This window comes from Piliocolobus tephrosceles, chromosome 10, assembly GCF_002776525.5.
Source record: "Piliocolobus tephrosceles isolate RC106 chromosome 10, ASM277652v3, whole genome shotgun sequence".
Taxonomy (NCBI): domain Eukaryota; kingdom Metazoa; phylum Chordata; class Mammalia; order Primates; family Cercopithecidae; genus Piliocolobus; species Piliocolobus tephrosceles.
Genome location: NC_045443.1, coordinates 123,366,968 through 123,383,481, shown reverse-complemented (window position 1 = coordinate 123,383,481; position 16,514 = coordinate 123,366,968). Strand labels below are relative to the sequence as shown.

The 16,514-nt window shown below is 46.9% G+C and overlaps 1 protein-coding gene across 1 annotated transcript in view; it reads right to left on the bottom strand.

The window, feature by feature from the left end:
* The window catches only part of LOC111543621 (transmembrane protein 132B), a 334,879-nt gene that overhangs the window by 127,655 nt on the left and 190,710 nt on the right, over positions 1-16,514 (bottom strand). The window contains exon 4 of the mRNA XM_023213666.2: positions 7,573-7,759. Coding sequence (XP_023069434.1) covers positions 7,573-7,759 — 187 coding nt within the window. The remainder of the gene's footprint in view (positions 1-7,572; positions 7,760-16,514) is intronic.

The following is a 16,514-nucleotide window of genomic DNA, read 5'->3' as shown; positions in this document are numbered from 1 at the left end:
AAGGGTAAATGGGTAGATGGAAGGGTAGATGGGTGGATGGAAGGGTGAGTGGGTGGATGGGTGGTTGGAAGGGTGGATGGGTGGATGGGTGGATGGAAGGGTGGATGGGTGGATGGGTGGTTGGAAGGGTGGATGGATGGATGGAAGGGTGGATGGGTAGATGGAAAGGTAGATGGGAGGATGGAAGGGCAAATGGGCGGATGGAAGGGTGGATAGGTGGATGGAAGAGTGGATGGGTGGATGGGTGGATGGGTAGATGGAAGGATAAATGGGTGGACAGAAGGGTGGATGGGTAGTTGGAAAGGTAAATGGGTGGATAGAAGGGTGGTGGATGGGTGGATGGAAGGGTAAATGGGTGGATGGAAGGGTGAATGGGTGGATGGAAGGGTGGATGGGTGGTTGGATGGGTGGATGGCCGGATGAATGGAAGGAAGGAAGAATGAATGAGTGAGCACTTCATCACAGCCGCCTCCCTCTGCCAGCCTGCCTGCTTGGCTACTGCATCAGCCCCATCCTGGTGTCCATGACTGAGTCCCTCCCACTTCCTATCAGGCATTCTCCCGAAAGCTGCATATTTATCTTCATAAAGTAGAGACTGACTTGCTACCCAAAAGGTCAACAGCAACCAACACAATCCAGGATCACACACCTGTGGCAGCAAAGTCCTAAATCATAAGCCTGGGGTTGAATCCCAGGACAGCAGCACCTTCTCAGAGCACTGGGTGGGCTATTCCATGAGTGCAGATGCTTCAACTGCCCACTCCATGGCTGTCACAGGTGAGATTACAAGGCCAGACCCTCATTCTCCCAGCATCTGTGTATGCCACCCAGTTTTAACCAATGGGAAGGCGCTGTGGCCAATTGGGGCCTGTAGGAATGAGTCTCCTCTCCAGGGAGAAATGAGGGATGGCACGGTGGATGGCATCCCTGCCCCTCCCTTCCTGATAGTGATGACCCCTGGGCGAGGAGCCCAGCAGGCCTAGGAAGGTGATGGGAGGCTAAGAAGAGCCTGCAGTTGAAACCCTCCAAGCTGCAGTCAAGCACTAGCCAGAGGGGATTTACATTGGGCAGGTTTACTGTAAAATGAGGCAGGAGGCCTGGAGGAGGGAGGCTGGTAACGGCGTAGCTCGGCAGCCTGTGACACTGGCGAGGACACAGCCTCCCACTCTTTCTCTGCTCTGCTGCCCCAGAGTGTATGCAGCTCCTCTCACAGTGACACCTCCCGCTCCTTACACAGTCACACTCAGGACAAAAAGCAGGAATGGCCCTGTGCTTCATTCCTTTTTAACAACAAGTTATTATTTTTCCAGACCCCTCGCCCAACTAGGCAACTTCCTCCTGGGTGCAATAATCACAAGGGAAGGGGATGAACAAACTGTGATGGCTTAGGCCAATCCAGATGCCACCCTGGGACTGTGGAGGAGTCCAACCTTACCCAGTGGACCAAAGGATGTGGCCACTCAGAGGGCAAAGATCATAACCAAGGCCCTTTTAGCAAGAAGGCTGAGGGGGAAGCAGGAAGCATGAGTGGCCACTGGCTAAGAGAACACCACTGGCCACCACCCCACTCGCTGAGTATACCACAGGTCCTTCTTCTGTGCGGCTACAACAAAATACCTGAGATTGGGTCATTTATAAAGAGCAGAAATTTACTTGCTCACATGCTGGATGCTGGAAGGCCAAGACCAAGGCCCTGGCAGGGTCAGTGTCTGCTGCAGATCTCATCTCTTTGCTTCCAAGATGGAGCCTTGTTGCTGCATCTTCCAGGGAGGACGAAACACCATGTCCTCGCATGGCGGAAGGGACAGGCACGGGGACCTAAGCCAGCTTCCTCCAGCCCTTTTATAAGGAAGCCATCCATTTGTGAGGCCAGAGCCCTCATGGCTAATCACTTCCCAAAAGGCCTCACCTGGTAATACCACCACAGGAGGGATTGAGTTTCCTCGTGAATTTTGGAGAGGATACATTCAAATCACAACATACAGAACTTCAATGAATACTTGTGGATTCATACATTCTTTGTGATCCACAATAAATGATCCAAACCAATGAATAAAGGATAACTCCAGAACAAAGATCAGACATCCTAGCATAGTATGAAGCCTACTGGAGTGTTCTGCCGCCCCCTTCTCTGTTCCCCTTATCATCTCCCCTTGGCCCAAACACCAGCCCCAAGTCACCCACAGCCCCATACTCCCATGTTCTTACTCCTGCTCATCACACACATCGTTCCATCTGCCTAGAACACCCTTCCTTCTTTCCACCTGGCTAATGTCCATTCACCTTCAAGAATTAGATAGCACATTCCTTCCTCCCCTTTCTTCCCTGACTCTCCCAAACAGTAGGAGCTCTCCATGAGCTTCCAGACCCTCTGTGATTCTCTCTCTCTCTCTGCACCCATAATGTGCCCACCCTAAACCCTCTGGCGGTGTCTGACTCAGCAAATCAGACTCCTTCCCACCTCCTTTTCTCCAAGAGGAGAACCCACCATCATCCAACCTGAGGTTGAACTTGTTTTACCTTCTCCCAAACTTTGACAACTATACCTACAGATGGCTAGATAACACAATGACGATGACGAAAACTATAACAGTTCAACATTATTGAGTGCATGCAGTATGCCAGGCCAGTGGGCAAACACCTTACCTTAGTATATAATTTAATCCTCACAAAACTATCAGGCAGGCAATGTGATTCTTACAGTTTACAGATGAAGTGGAGCTTCAGAAAGATTGAGTGACTTGCCCAATATCTTGAAGCTAGTAAGCACTGGAGCTCCAATTTCAAACTAGGCAGGTTGACCCAATAGCCCTCACTCTTGACTAAAATGTCTCACTGCCACCTACCTCGAAGGTAATCATAATTGAAATTTTCCCAGGCAAATCAATAGGATAATGAAACTGGCTGGATAGAGAGGAGTGTTAAGCCCACACGCCAGCTGAATCTGATCTGGTGCCCTCCCTGGGACACTTTCCCTCTACATACACGACTTTTATATTTGCCTTGATAGTTTAAGCATGTTCATATTTTTTATGGCTCAGTTTATCCATCTGACACCACTGTGAAGTAGAGAGAAGAGGTACTCTCACTTGGAAACTCACACATGAGCAACTAAAGGGAGGTTAGGTGGCCAGCCTGAGGCTACGTGGAGAATGACAGGCCAGCTGGGCTTTGACTTCATGGTCTCCTCCTCCCAGTCCCAGGATTAGAGGACAGTGATGTGGAACTGTGACCAGAGCCCACCCAGCCCCTGTCCCGTGGTTGTCCACATCCCCCCGGGGATGGGGATGCCTAAGAGACTCATATTCCTTGGTGCTCTGGAAGCTCTGCTCTGGGATCCCCTGGAAGAGCCAAGCACAAGGAAAGTGCATCCCCGGTGAGGAGAGTAGTATCCCTAGGAGCTTGGAGCTGTCAGAGGTGCCAGAGTGACATGGAGGCCAGAAGAGCTCCCAAGGCAGCAGCCTGGGAGGCATCAACTATAAACTGGTGCAGGCATCAGCCTGGGGCTACAGCACAATGACAGAGCAGATCATGGGAGGAGGGATGGAGAGCCCTGAGCACCCAGCTGGAGGAAGCTCCAACTAGAGAGAGCTGGAATCCTGCATAAGCAAGTGTGCTGGGAAAATAACAGCCTCCTCCAGAGATGTCCACGTCCTAATCCCAGAACCTGTGAATACGTTACTTGGCATGGCCAAAGGAATCTTTCCAAGTGTGATTAAGTTAAGGATCTTGAGATGGGGAGATTATCCTGAATTATCTGGGTGGGCCCCATGTCATCATAACGGTCCTTAAAAGGGAAGAGAAAGCAGAAAAGTCAGAGAAGGTGATGCAATGATAGAAGCAGAGATGAGAGGCAGGTGGACCCATGAGCCAAGGAAAGTTGGCAGCCTCTAGAAGCTGGCAATGGGACAGAATAAATTCTCCCCTAGAGCTTCCAGAAGGAACCAGCCCTACTGGCAACTTTGCTTTAGCCCAGGGAACCTACTTAGGACTTCTGACCTCCAGAACTCTAAGAGAATAAATTTGTAGGTTTTTAAGGTCATTGAGTTTATGGTAATTTGTGAGAGCAGCACAGGAAAATTAATAATACAGCAAGCAAGAGCTCTCCAGCCAATGGACTCAGGCTATGATGGTAGACATAACCATTCATTCATTTGCTGAGCAAATACTATCTACTCGGCACCATGCGGAAGAAACATCCGGTGAGCAAAACAAACATGGCCCCTCCCATCAAGGAGCTTGAAATCCAGTGGGGAGGACCTGCAGTATGCTGATTATCGATTCATGGCCTCTCAGCTCCAAGTTCACCCCTCATTACCTACTCTGTGAAAATAGATCTGAGCCCTATTTCAATATTTTTGGTTTTCCAATGGGCACAACATTAGGCTTTGTCAGTAGAGCATGCTGGAGAGACAGTTTGGGAGGAAAGGGTTGGCTTTCTGATGCTGAGGCCCTCTCTCTGCAGCTCCTGCCATGCATGGAGCTACTCCAGCATTGGTGGCTTTCTTGGTGTCCCACTCCTGCAGTGCATGGTGGCCAGCAGCCCCTCACAGCTGGCAGCTTTCCCCAACGTCCTCCTTCAATAGTTTGGTAGCAAGTGCATCACCCTTGTGAACAGCTGTCCCGAGCACTGCAGCGGATAGATTTCCATCAAGCTCTACCCAAGTGCTACATCAGCAACTTGGATTCAGTGAGCTGTGACCACAACCTCTCGAGAAATGTTGCTTCCGGGGCATGGGCAGGGGAAACCTCTTCTTTGAGCGTAATAGTTCAGCCCTCAGGCTAGTAGCTGCTCCCCATAGCTGTCATTCCTATATTCGTTAGAGTTCTCTTCACTTCTAACTAACCAATCCCTCACTATCCCAGTCCTCTGTGATAGTTAACAATTCTCTATGTTAAACTTTCTGTGTTCACATTCTTTCTTATGGCTGGACCTAGACTGACACAGACAGGACACAAACACTCATATAAATAAGCATGGATCACAGACAGTGATGGGATCTGCATGAGACAAGGACAAATAAGTGAAAATAGAAAGAGGGAGACTAATTTAGCCAGGGTAACCAGGAGAGGCCTCTCCACAAGTTGACCTTCAAGTGAAAAGTGACAAGATATCAGCCATAGTGGAGCATTGTGGGCCGAGGAAGCCAAAAGGAGACCTGAGAGGAACGAGACTTGGCATGGCCACATTCTGAATATGCAAGCTTCTGAGGGACAGGCTGGATTTGGTTCACAGGAGTCAGCATGTAATAAAACCAGCAAGATAATGGCACCGGCTGGAGCCTCTCACCCTCAGATCCAGTCCCTGGCCTTCCTCTGATCAGTTCTGGATCACAGTAGTGCTGACCCCTGAAGATGCTGCTTCCTAAGCTTATGCCTCAGCCAGCAGGATGAGATTAAGTGAAAGACTTTGGAGGAGGATGGAGGCAGAAGCCAGGTAATTCCTCACCCCACTCCCAGCCCTGCTTCAGGTATATCCTTCGCAACAGTTGAATCTCTCCCACACTCCAGCCCTAACCAGGCTGCTCAAATGTGATTCTAGCTGCAGCAGTGACCCCCAGGTCCTGGGCTCTGGTAACACCCCCTCCACCCTCACCCTCTGGCCTGGGGGTAGAGCAGATTCTCACTCTTACTAGGGTGCCCGGCTCTCCTCTGTTCTACGTCTGCTTCTCATCTGTTTCGCTCCCTGTGTACTTAAGTCCTTGCATTTAAAGCTGCTCTGTTTTAACTACAGAGGGATTTCTGCTTCTCATCAGACTCCGACAATAGTAAGCCCATGTTTTGTACATTGTGTAGCTGTGTACCCTAGTTCCCTTACTTCATGCAGGGGTGGTCCAGCGTTAATTACCACTGATCTTTCCATAACTTGCCTTGGAATAAGGAAAAGGAGAAGGGGAAGGGGAAGAGGAAGGAGGAGAAGAAGGAGAAGGAGAAAGAGAAGGAGAAGGAAGGGAAGTGAAGAAAGAGGAAGAGAATGAGGGAAGAGAAGGAGGAAAGAGAAGGTGGAGGTAGAAGAGGTGGCAGCGATGGTAGCTTCCAAACCCACTGTGAATGGAGTGCTACAGATAAAGCACAGAGCAAAGTGGTAAGGACTTTGAGTAGAGATTCCCCAACCTCAGCCCTGATCTAGCTGAGCTGGAGAATTTATAGATGAGTTCCCAGGCACAAGGGATGCAGCTTCATTCCATCTTAAAACCGACACCCATCCATCTCTGTTCCTTAACAGGTACTTCCCCAACTAGATGTGGCTGCCCTCAAACCACAATGTGGGTCAGTGATCACAGGAATGATCTGCGTCAGTTTAATCTTCAAAAACTAAATGATCCTGGAAGCTTGGACTAAAGCACAGATCCATTCATTCAGTCAACAAACATTAACTGTGCCAGCCATTGTGCTAGGTGCAGAGGGGGGAAGATGTGGACAGAACTGACCAGGATAACCCTACTGTCATGAGTCCTCACCTTCTGGGGAGGAAGACAGAAAATGAACCCTAAATATCAACCAGTGATAATGTCTAGGAAGAGGATAAAACAGGATGATGACAGGTAAAGGGTGGTGAGCTGGCAGGGGAGGGAGGGCCAGTTTTAGCCAACAAGGTCATAGAAGGCGGCTCCATAACAGTTGAGTTGGGGAAAAGGACCCGGACGTGGGAAACGTACGGAAAGTACGTTCCCAGCAGAGCGACACACTCAACACACTTGAGGCACTCGAGATTCAGGGACAGCAGCATTAATTGTAACATATAGGGTTCAAAGGAGTCTCAACTTTGTTGTTTAACTTGCATGATGAATGATCAAAAGCACCCATAGATTTTTCTAGAGTATCTGGACATGGATCCCACACTTTGGTACCAGAAAGGAAAGTCAAAGCAGTGCAGCAAATGGTTGGACATTTCCAGTGTGGAAAAGGGTATTAAGTAGGTGGTACCCATGGACTTTCTGTCTCCTTGGAATCTCTGGAATTTAGGCTCTGGAATCACACCCATGACCCTGATCTCAGAGGTAGCCCCTGAGCTTGACTATGAACATAACTTCAACCAAGCTCGAGGAAGAACTCCAATCACCTCCAGGCCAGTGAAGCAGAAACACAGGCAGTTCTGTGGACTAAAATGGTCAGTTCCCAGCAAGACTCTTTCAGTCCATCTGCATTTTAGAGTTTTCCAATCCGGAAGTTACCTGGGAACCTTCAGGGCAAAGCCAATTGACAAGGGGTCAGATACTTGGCACACAGAGCCACTGTTCCCACCAGGTAACCCTGAGGCATTTCAACAAAACTGGTTTCACTCAGTGCAGCACTCAGTTCCTGATATGCATGCAGACTGAGAAAATAAAGAATAAGGGCTCCCCAGAAAACAGTTCCTCAATATCCACAAATGAAAAGGGATTTACACAGTAGACCCTAAAGAGTTCCCAAGGAACCATTATGAAAAGCAGGTAGATCAAATGCAATTTAAGTATATTTTCCTTGTTTAAACAGTGTATCAGGTATACGGGAAATAATAGATTATACGGTGCATCATGTTTAAAGAAAACTTCTTTGTGACACTTTCTCTGAAGCCCCCAGATTCCTCACCATGGCAAGCGGGACGATGCCCACAAAGGTTGTCTGGCTGACGAAGATCTCAGAGACGACCAGCTCACTCATGGAGTCCTCAATCGGGTACTCCACCTGCCAGGTAATCTGCTGGGCCCCAGCCAGGTCACTGCTGTTATCAATTCCAAAGTCCACTTGCAAGATCTCATAGAAGGATCCATTTACCCTGGAAAACAAACACATATTAAGGTTCCATTTAAAACCTCAGACTCAGCAGAATGTCAAGAATGTAATAAATTGCCACATTCTTATTTGTCAACCAAAAGAATGACTGCCAAGTTTGACAAGTCACATGGCAGTGTTGTCGGAGCCTCATTCACAGGGGCCTATCAGCAGCCCACACCTCAGAATGGGCTGACGATCTGTCTCTAGGGCTCTGTGTTGCAGAAAGCAGGCTGTCTTTCACTGGATGAGTAACTCGGCCAGCATTTCACTTCTGCAGACACCACACACAGCTCTCCTTCCCCAGCCCAGGCACGGGCATGCCATAATCCAAGGTCCATACTCAAGAAAAGCCCCCAAGCCATTTCATGTAGCTTCACTGCTCCTCCAACCACAAAGCGCACCCTGGACCTTGGCCATTCCTGCTTCTACTTAGCTGGGGTCTGTAGACCAGTTGTTAAAACTCTCCAAGCTTTAGAATTTGTGGAGAATAGTGGGGACCTCATGAGTGTGTGGAAGCATCAGGAGACTAAGAGTGATAAAGAACCGCACACACTATGTGGTTTAATACATAAACTATGAGCAATGTAAGAAGGTACTATACTAGATTTCTCATTTCACCAAATGAGATTAGAAGTAATGTAAGAAAATCCCACCTGCCTTAATTCGTGGAATGACAACATCATGTGTGTGTTTGCAGGTGGGGTGGGGCTAAGAAGTTGGCGAATTCTTTAGTATTTAGTATTTAGCTATCACATTGACAGGAAGTCACTGAACAGAGTTAAAACAGAAAGCCATGCAGCACAGGATTGTGAATGACCCTGATCCATCAGCCTGTTTCCATCCCCGTGAATCTAGCTCCACCCAGATCCAAGGAAGGCAACGGCAGAGCAGCTGATCCACAAGCTCCGCTCAGGCCTGAGCCACACACACCAGCTGCTCCTTCTCTGCCAATAAGCCTCGCAGGACCAATGTAGGCTGAGAAGTCTCCTTCCTGCCTCTGGGGGCCTAGGCAAGGTCTGCAGTCTGGGCTCCCAAACTCACAACCTGCGAGGAGTTTGGAAAAAGAACCTGCTGCCTGCTGCTTGTCTAATGGACTTCCTACCATGGACAGCTCCCCAGCACTGGGACTCCTATAAGAACCATGATGGGGAAACCACATCTGCTTCCTTGTATATGTGCCAAGAGGTACCAGAGAAACATTGGAATATGGCCACGGCACTGATAAAACTAAACCACACTGACCTGACTGGTAAGAAATTCTACCCAAAGGGAAACCACATTGGACTCCATATAGAATTGGTCATGGGCAACCTTTTTCCCATTTAGCCAAGATTTTAAGGAACCCTCTGATACCATAGTGCCCAATATGGTGGCCACCAGCCACAAATGGCTATTTACATTCAAATTAAAATAATTTAAGAATAAATCAAATTTCAATTCAGTTATTCAGTCACAGTATCCTAATTTCAAATGCTCACCAGCCACATGTGGCCTGTGGTGACATGTTGCACAGGGCAGATAGGCAACTGCTGACCTGCTTTGCACCCTGGGAAAGTCATTTATGCCCCTTCCACCATCAGCTTCCTTACGTGAAAAATTAGTAAATTACAATAATATTGGTCTTTCTACTTTCAGTAGAATTATGAGGATGGAATGAGGGGGTGGGTGTGTACTCACTTCATATACTGTCCAGTACTATGAATTCATGCTGTGATGATCTCAAAATCATAGGATATACACAGCTGTGGAAAAGTTTAGGGGCTCCCATGGGCAAACATAGCCAGGTGGTCCTGGTCCCAGCTGAGCCTAACCTGCATGTAGGTACTTGGGATCTATAAATCTTCAAATATCTATTGGTACAAGTTGTGGTGCAAGAAAATGTGTGTTGAATAGGAGTCTCTGAACTCATGAGGGGACTGAAAGTGTGCACACATGGGACCCCCTTCTGCACCAGGGGACCCCTAGTTACCTGGGTATCTTTAGTGAAAGGCAAAGAGAGCAGAGATGAAAAGCTGAGTTTTTAGCTCAGTTTTCAGATAGAGTCACCTCCCCACGCCCCTGCCACTTTCCATCCACCACATTCCAGCCTAATTTCTCTTTACTGGTCACAGAAATTCTCCACAAATCCATCTGTTAAGTCACCTCCTATACGAGATGCTTGGTCCCGTCACATCAAATTTTCAGTTTCTCTTTGGGCTGCACTGTGCTTTGTAACCAGAACTAGGGAGCTGTTTCCAATACCTCCCAGGTTCTTAGCATTCCGTAGACCACAGAGAAGCTAATGCCAGGGAAGCGAAGATCCAGTGAGAGGAGAAATGAGCTCTGTCACCAGCCATTTCATCCTGAAAAATCAACTTTCTAGTCCTGGGGTAAAGAAAGAGAAGTGGCCAGTCTTTGGGCAAAGTGGGTAGGGTCTGCATGACAGGGTCAGCCCCTCTGACTGTGGGCACGTCCTGCTCCTCTCTGACTTCCCAGCCTGTGAGCTGGACCAGCTACAGGAACCTGCCTGAGTCCAGTGATGAATGGAATAAAAATTAAGGCAGAGTCACTTTTATGTAAAGGTTTTTTTAAAAGTCATTTCTCTCAATCCAGAGAAAAGAGGTCTTATACTTTTAGGTAATGGGCATGCTTACTAATGACCCCATTTCTACAAAAATGAGTTCATAATTGTTCATTTGACCTGTTCCTAATCTAGTCTTGATAAGCCTTTCAAATATCAAGACGTGTTTCATGATTCTCAGTTTAATAATTACAACCGCCTTTCAGGAATCAGGATCAGCATTTCAGCCACGAGACATTCATTAGGCAATGTTTCCTGCGGTGGGAAAGGATGCATGTGAGAGTGCGACAGTGTGTGTTTGTGTGTGTGCCAGAGTGTAATCGTGTGTCTTAGTGTGTGTGTGTGAGTGTGAGAGTGTGTGTATGAGAGTGCGACAGTGTGTGTGAGACAGTGATAGTGTGTGAGTGTGATGGTATGTGTGAGAGTGTATGTGAGAGAGAGAATGCATGAACATGGGGCTATGGGAGTGTGTGGGAGTGCATAGGAGTGTGGGAGAAAGAAAGAGAATGTGTGCATGTGTAAGTGTGTGTGTCAGCGTGAGAGAGGATGTGCAGCTCTGTGTGAGACAGAAATAGGATATGTGCATGTGTGTGTGTAAACGTGTGCGTGAGAATGTGTCTATGAGTGTGTCTGTGTGAGAGGGAGAACATGTGGATGTGTGAGTGTGTGAATGTGTGATTATGTGTGTGTGATACAATGTGTATTTGTGTGAATGTGAAAGAGATCATGTGTAAATGTGTGAGAGAAAGAATGTGTGAATATATGTTGTGTATGAGAGGGAATGTGTGTGAGTGTGGGAGACAATGCATGAATGAATGTGTGTGAGTGTGAGAGGATGTGTGAAGGGGTGTGAGAGAATGTGTCTGTGTATGTGTGTGTGAATGTGTGTGTGAGAGAATTTGTGTGTGAGTGAATGTGTATGTGTTGACAGCATGTGTATTTGTGTGGATGTGAAAGAGATGTGTGAACGTGTTGTGTGAGACAACGTGTGAATATGTGTGAGAATGTGTGAATATGTGTTGTGTGAGAACATGTGAATGTGTTGTGAGTGTGTGTGAAAATGTGTCAAGGGGTGTGAATGTGTCAATGTGTGTTTATGAGTGTGACAGAATGTGCGTTTCTGTGAGAGAACATGTGAATGTGTGTGTGTGAGATAATTTGTGTGTGTGTGTGAATGTGTGAATGTGTGTGAGTGTGCATGACAGAGAATGCGTGAGTGTGGGAGAGAGAATGTGTCAACGTGTGTCTGCATGTGTTTGTGTGTGTGGGAGAGAGATGTGTGAACGTGTGTTTGAGTGTCTGCGTGTGTGTGTGTGTGTGTGAGTGTGCCTGCCTGTGTGTATGGGAGAATGTGTGAACACGTGCATTTGTGTCTGCATGTTTGTGTGTGTCTGCATGTGTATGTCTGCATGTGTGAGTGTGGGAGAGAACGTGTGAACGTGTGTGTTTGTGTGTGTGAGTGTAGGAATGTGCAAATGTGTGTGTTTGTGTCTGCGTGTGTGTGTGTCTGCGTGTGTGTGTGTGGGAGAGAGAACGTGTGAACGTGTTTGTGTCTGTATGTGTGAGTGTAAAGAGAATGTACAAACGTGTGTGTGTGTCTGCGTGTGTGTGTCTGCGTGTCTGTGTGTGTCTGCATGTGTGAGCGTGGGACAGAGAACGTGTGAACGTGTGTGTGTCTATACGTGTGAGTGTAGGAGAGAACGTGCAAACGTGTGTGTTTGTGTGAGCGTGTCTGCGTGTGTTTGTGTGAGCGTGTCTGCGTGAGTGGGTGTTTGTGTGTGTCTGCGTGTGTGTGTGTGTGTCTGCATGAGTGTGAGAGAGAGAACGTGTGAACGTGTGTGTGTCTGTATGTGTGAGTGTAGGAGAGAATGTGTAAACGTGTGTGTGTTTGTGTGTCTGCCTGTGTTAGGAGGAATCCGCCGTGGAGTGGCCACACTGCTTGACTGTTTCTCCCTCAAGCTGGCGCACACACCTTCCTTCCAAAAGGACTTGCCTCCCAGACGCCCTGTTTGCCATGAAACCTCCCCTTCCATAAAAGCTGAGCCTCCTCTCTGGAGGCCTGGGACCCCAGAGGAGAGGCTGAGGCACCTTTTAGTGCACAGCGTGGGTGCAGCTCAGCCGTGCCAGTCAAGAAGAGGAGGAGGAGCCATGGGGCAGCAGAGAGAGACGGGGCACCCAAGCCAGCAGCGTGTCCCCAGGACCACATTCGGCTGTTTCTCAGTGCATCGCTCATGATCACAAGAGTGACTGCTTCACAGGACCAGGGAAGGGAAGAAGGGATCAGAAAGGTGGGAGGGAGGAAGAAATAACGAAGAGTGGGCAAGTTCGAAAGCTCAACTGTTCTCCAGCAACTTGTGTCATTTACATCGATTATTTTTTACAAACGTCTGGATGGTTCTGAGCTACCAGGCAGAGACGGTAACACTTTCCCCACATGGGAATTCTAAAAATGGGACAAGAGAAGCTGTCTCTCATCTCGGGTCTCTGTGTTTTCTTATGAGACTTTTTCTAGGCATTAATTTTTAAGATGACCAAAAAGCAAGGTAAACACTGAGTGATGATTACACTGAACAAATGTCCCAGGATAGGATTTGCTGGTGCCTCTCAGGAAATACAATGGGAGACAGGGACCTCTGACTCCTCCTCTCCACCATGACCTCCATGAGGACACAGATGTGCCTGTATTGTTGCTGCCCTAACTGTAGTGCTGACACAGCACCTGAAAATTTGTAGGAGTTCAATGAGTATTTGTTTAATTCTTTGAACATACTTAGCAGACCCAATAGGATATCCTGTAAAACTCTGGGGCAGGGGGGCATGTGGCATTTGCATTCTGAGAGACAAGAAGTGACCAGCCAGCAGAGACTTGAGCCGTATTCTCCTTCCAGGCCGTAAGTCTGTTTGTATACTCTGCTTAGAGAAGACACTTCACTACTGACCACAGTAAGTTCCTCAAAGGCCAAAACCTATTATAACACCACAGTCACTACAGTTCCTGGCACATTATTCACTAACATTTATTTGGCACCCCCCGGTGTGTTGGGCACTGAGATTCATTAGTAGACAAAACAGAAACAGGAAAATAAAAGACCTCATAATGACAAATGCTATCGTGAACACAAAATAGAAGAATTAAAGTTGCTTTAAGAATTAAACAAAATTCTTCAAATTTTAAAAATGTTTAAAAAATACAATTTAAAAATGGTCACCTTAAACTTCAAAATAGAATATAAATTACAACAAGAGACAATGGAAGGGCGTTCTGGAGTAAGAAGCTGACACCTGAGCTGAGAACTGAAGGGCAAGTAGAAGCCAAGCAGATCCGCAAGCGTTTGTTGAATGAATAAGTATTTTAAGCTAAAAAAAATTCATAGGAAAACTGTATCCCAAACCATCAGCATGAACACAAGGTGCTCAATAAAAAAGAGCATCCTTCAAGCCTTTGCTTGAATGCTGCCAGCTCAGTAAAGCCTCCTCTGACCACCCCACTTAAAATTAAATTCCATTCTCATCTCCACAATTCCAATCCCCTTATCTGGCTCTAGCTTTTCCATGGCTTTTATCTTCCAACATACTGTTATTTATTGATAATGTTGATTCTCTCTCTCACTGTCTCTCACACGCACGCACACACACACACACACACATGCACACGCACATACAAGTATGTGAGTGCTTTGTTCACGAATGTATCCCCCACACTTAGAAGGCTGTCTGGGACATAGGAGATGCTCATTAAACATCTGTCGAATGAATGAATGAGTATTAAACACCGTTTGAGCAGGTCTCAGAAGAGCACGTGCTGAGTACAGCAGAGCCTCTGAGCTGCAGGTGACTGGAGGAGACAGACCTGCGTAGGCGGGCAGGCCATGGAAGGCTCCCAGGGAGGCTGGGGCTGAGCTTTGAGGACTGGGTTTGCACAACAGGCAGCTGCCACAGCCCCACTGCGTGGGGTCCCCTCGTCACCCATTTCCCCTCCTGACATCCTTCCCACTCCCTGAGTCCTCACCAACACCGGTGTCCTGGAGAGGAGAGCACATTCCTGCTTACGGATCCCTTCAACAGACCAGCGGTCTTTAGTTCATCTCCCTGCCTCTCATTCAATCTTTTTTTCATCAGGAACTAGTGGCTGGCTCTCAGAATGGGGCACAAACAAGCCATCTCCTTCTGCAGTTTCATAGAATCCAGGCACCACCTCCTCATTTCCGTTTTGTCAAGGGCAGTTCTGCTTTCTCCGAGTATGCTCTGAAAAGACTAGTCAGGCAGCGGTTGGCAGTCATAGGTCTAGAGGTTAAAAATATTTCAGAGCCACTAGTCTAAATCAGGGACTTATCTTTTAGGACTCAAAACATTCTCTCATTATTGGTTAGATTTCCTGACTTCCCATCATCAAATTGCTGTATGGAACTTTAAAAAAACAATCTAGGACCGTGCCAACCGGGCATACTCTAAGAAACTGGGTTCCTTTATGGCATTTCTGGCTGATGGGGAAAATTAAATAGAAATCCCAGAGGTTGCAGCTTCATATGACTGCGCTGCCCACAGCCAGAGACATACATTGCTTAACCATCCCCCCATCATGTTTTACAAAATTTCAATCAGCTGGCAATATTTTTAAATATGGAGAATCTATACCCCCACCAATAGTAATTCTGGCTTCTCTGGAGAAGGTTAGGCACACTATTCCACATTCCCATGTGGTAATAACCAGCTGGGGCAGAACACTGTCCCCTTTATTGGGGTTGAAACTTGCCAATAGGCCCGAGCCACTTTACTCACTTATTACGTCCCCCAAGTCCCTGCAGACATTTGTGATCTCTGAGAAGACACACTTGGTTTTGAGCTCTCTAGTAGACACCTTCTGCACTGTGGTTCCAGTTCACCAATAATTCCTCATTCTCCTGAGACTTCACGTACCTATTTCCACTCTTACCCCTGTTCAGAAGGCGGGACATGGCATGACCTTATGAGACCCAATCTCTAGCCATGGCTGGACTTGGTGGTGAACCCTCACCTCAACCGGATGAGGGACACTTCCTAGGAACGTGATTTCCAGCTAGGAAATTTGGAATTTGGGATGCTTTTCCTTTTTCTTTTTTTTTTTTTTTCTCATTTTTACACAGAGTCTTGCTCTGTCACCCAGGCTGGAGTGCAGTGGCGCGATCTCAGCTCCCTGCAAGCTCCACCTCCTGGGTTCACGCCATTCTCCTGCCTTAGCCTCCCAAGTAACTGGGACTACAGGCACCTGCTACCAGGCCCGGCTAATTTTTTTTTATTTTTAGTAGAGACGGGGTTTCACCGTGTTAGCCAGGATGGTGGTGATCTCCTGACCTCGTGATCCGTCTGCCTCGGCCGCCCAAAGTGCTGGGATTAGAGGCGTGAGCCACTGCGCCCAGCCTGGGATGCTTTTTCAAGCAGAGATGTGAACTCTAACCAGCTGTGCAGTGACCTCTTCTACCAAGCGGACTAAGACTAAAAAAAGAGATCAGAGTGAAAAGGACAGGGTAGAAGTTAGAATAAATATTTCCAGAGTTTCTGGGAAATTTTTACTTCCTGGTTGCAGTTCCTGGAACCCACTACAATGCTTTTCTTGGGTTCCATGAAACACCTACATATCCTTATAGTTCATTCCCCCCAAAATGTGAAAGCAACCCAATTTTCTATCAAGCAATGAATAGATAAACAAAATGTGGTATTTCTATACAATAGAATATTATTTTGCCATAGAAAGAATTGCTGATAAATGCTGCAATACAAATGAACCTTAAAAGCATTATGCTAAGTGAAAGAAGCCAGTTACAAAAGACTATATAATGTATGACTCTATTGATACGAAATGTCCACAGTAGGCAAATCTATAAAGACAAAAAGTAGAATCATGGTTGCCAAGGACTGGGTTAAGTGGGGGAATGGGAAGTGACCACTACTGGGTACAGAGTTTCTTTGGGGGTGACAAAAATATTCTGAAACTACATAACGCGATGATTCCATGACTTTATAAATATACTAAAAATGACTGAATTGTTCACTTTGAAAAGATGAATTACATGGCATGTTCATTATACCTCATTTGTTTTAAAATAGAAGGAAATGAGAGTAAAAATCAAGTTGCACAAGTATATGAATGGTATAATACTTTTTTATAAAAACTAGAAAGATATGCAATAATTCTTTTTTTTTTTTTTTTTTTTTTTTT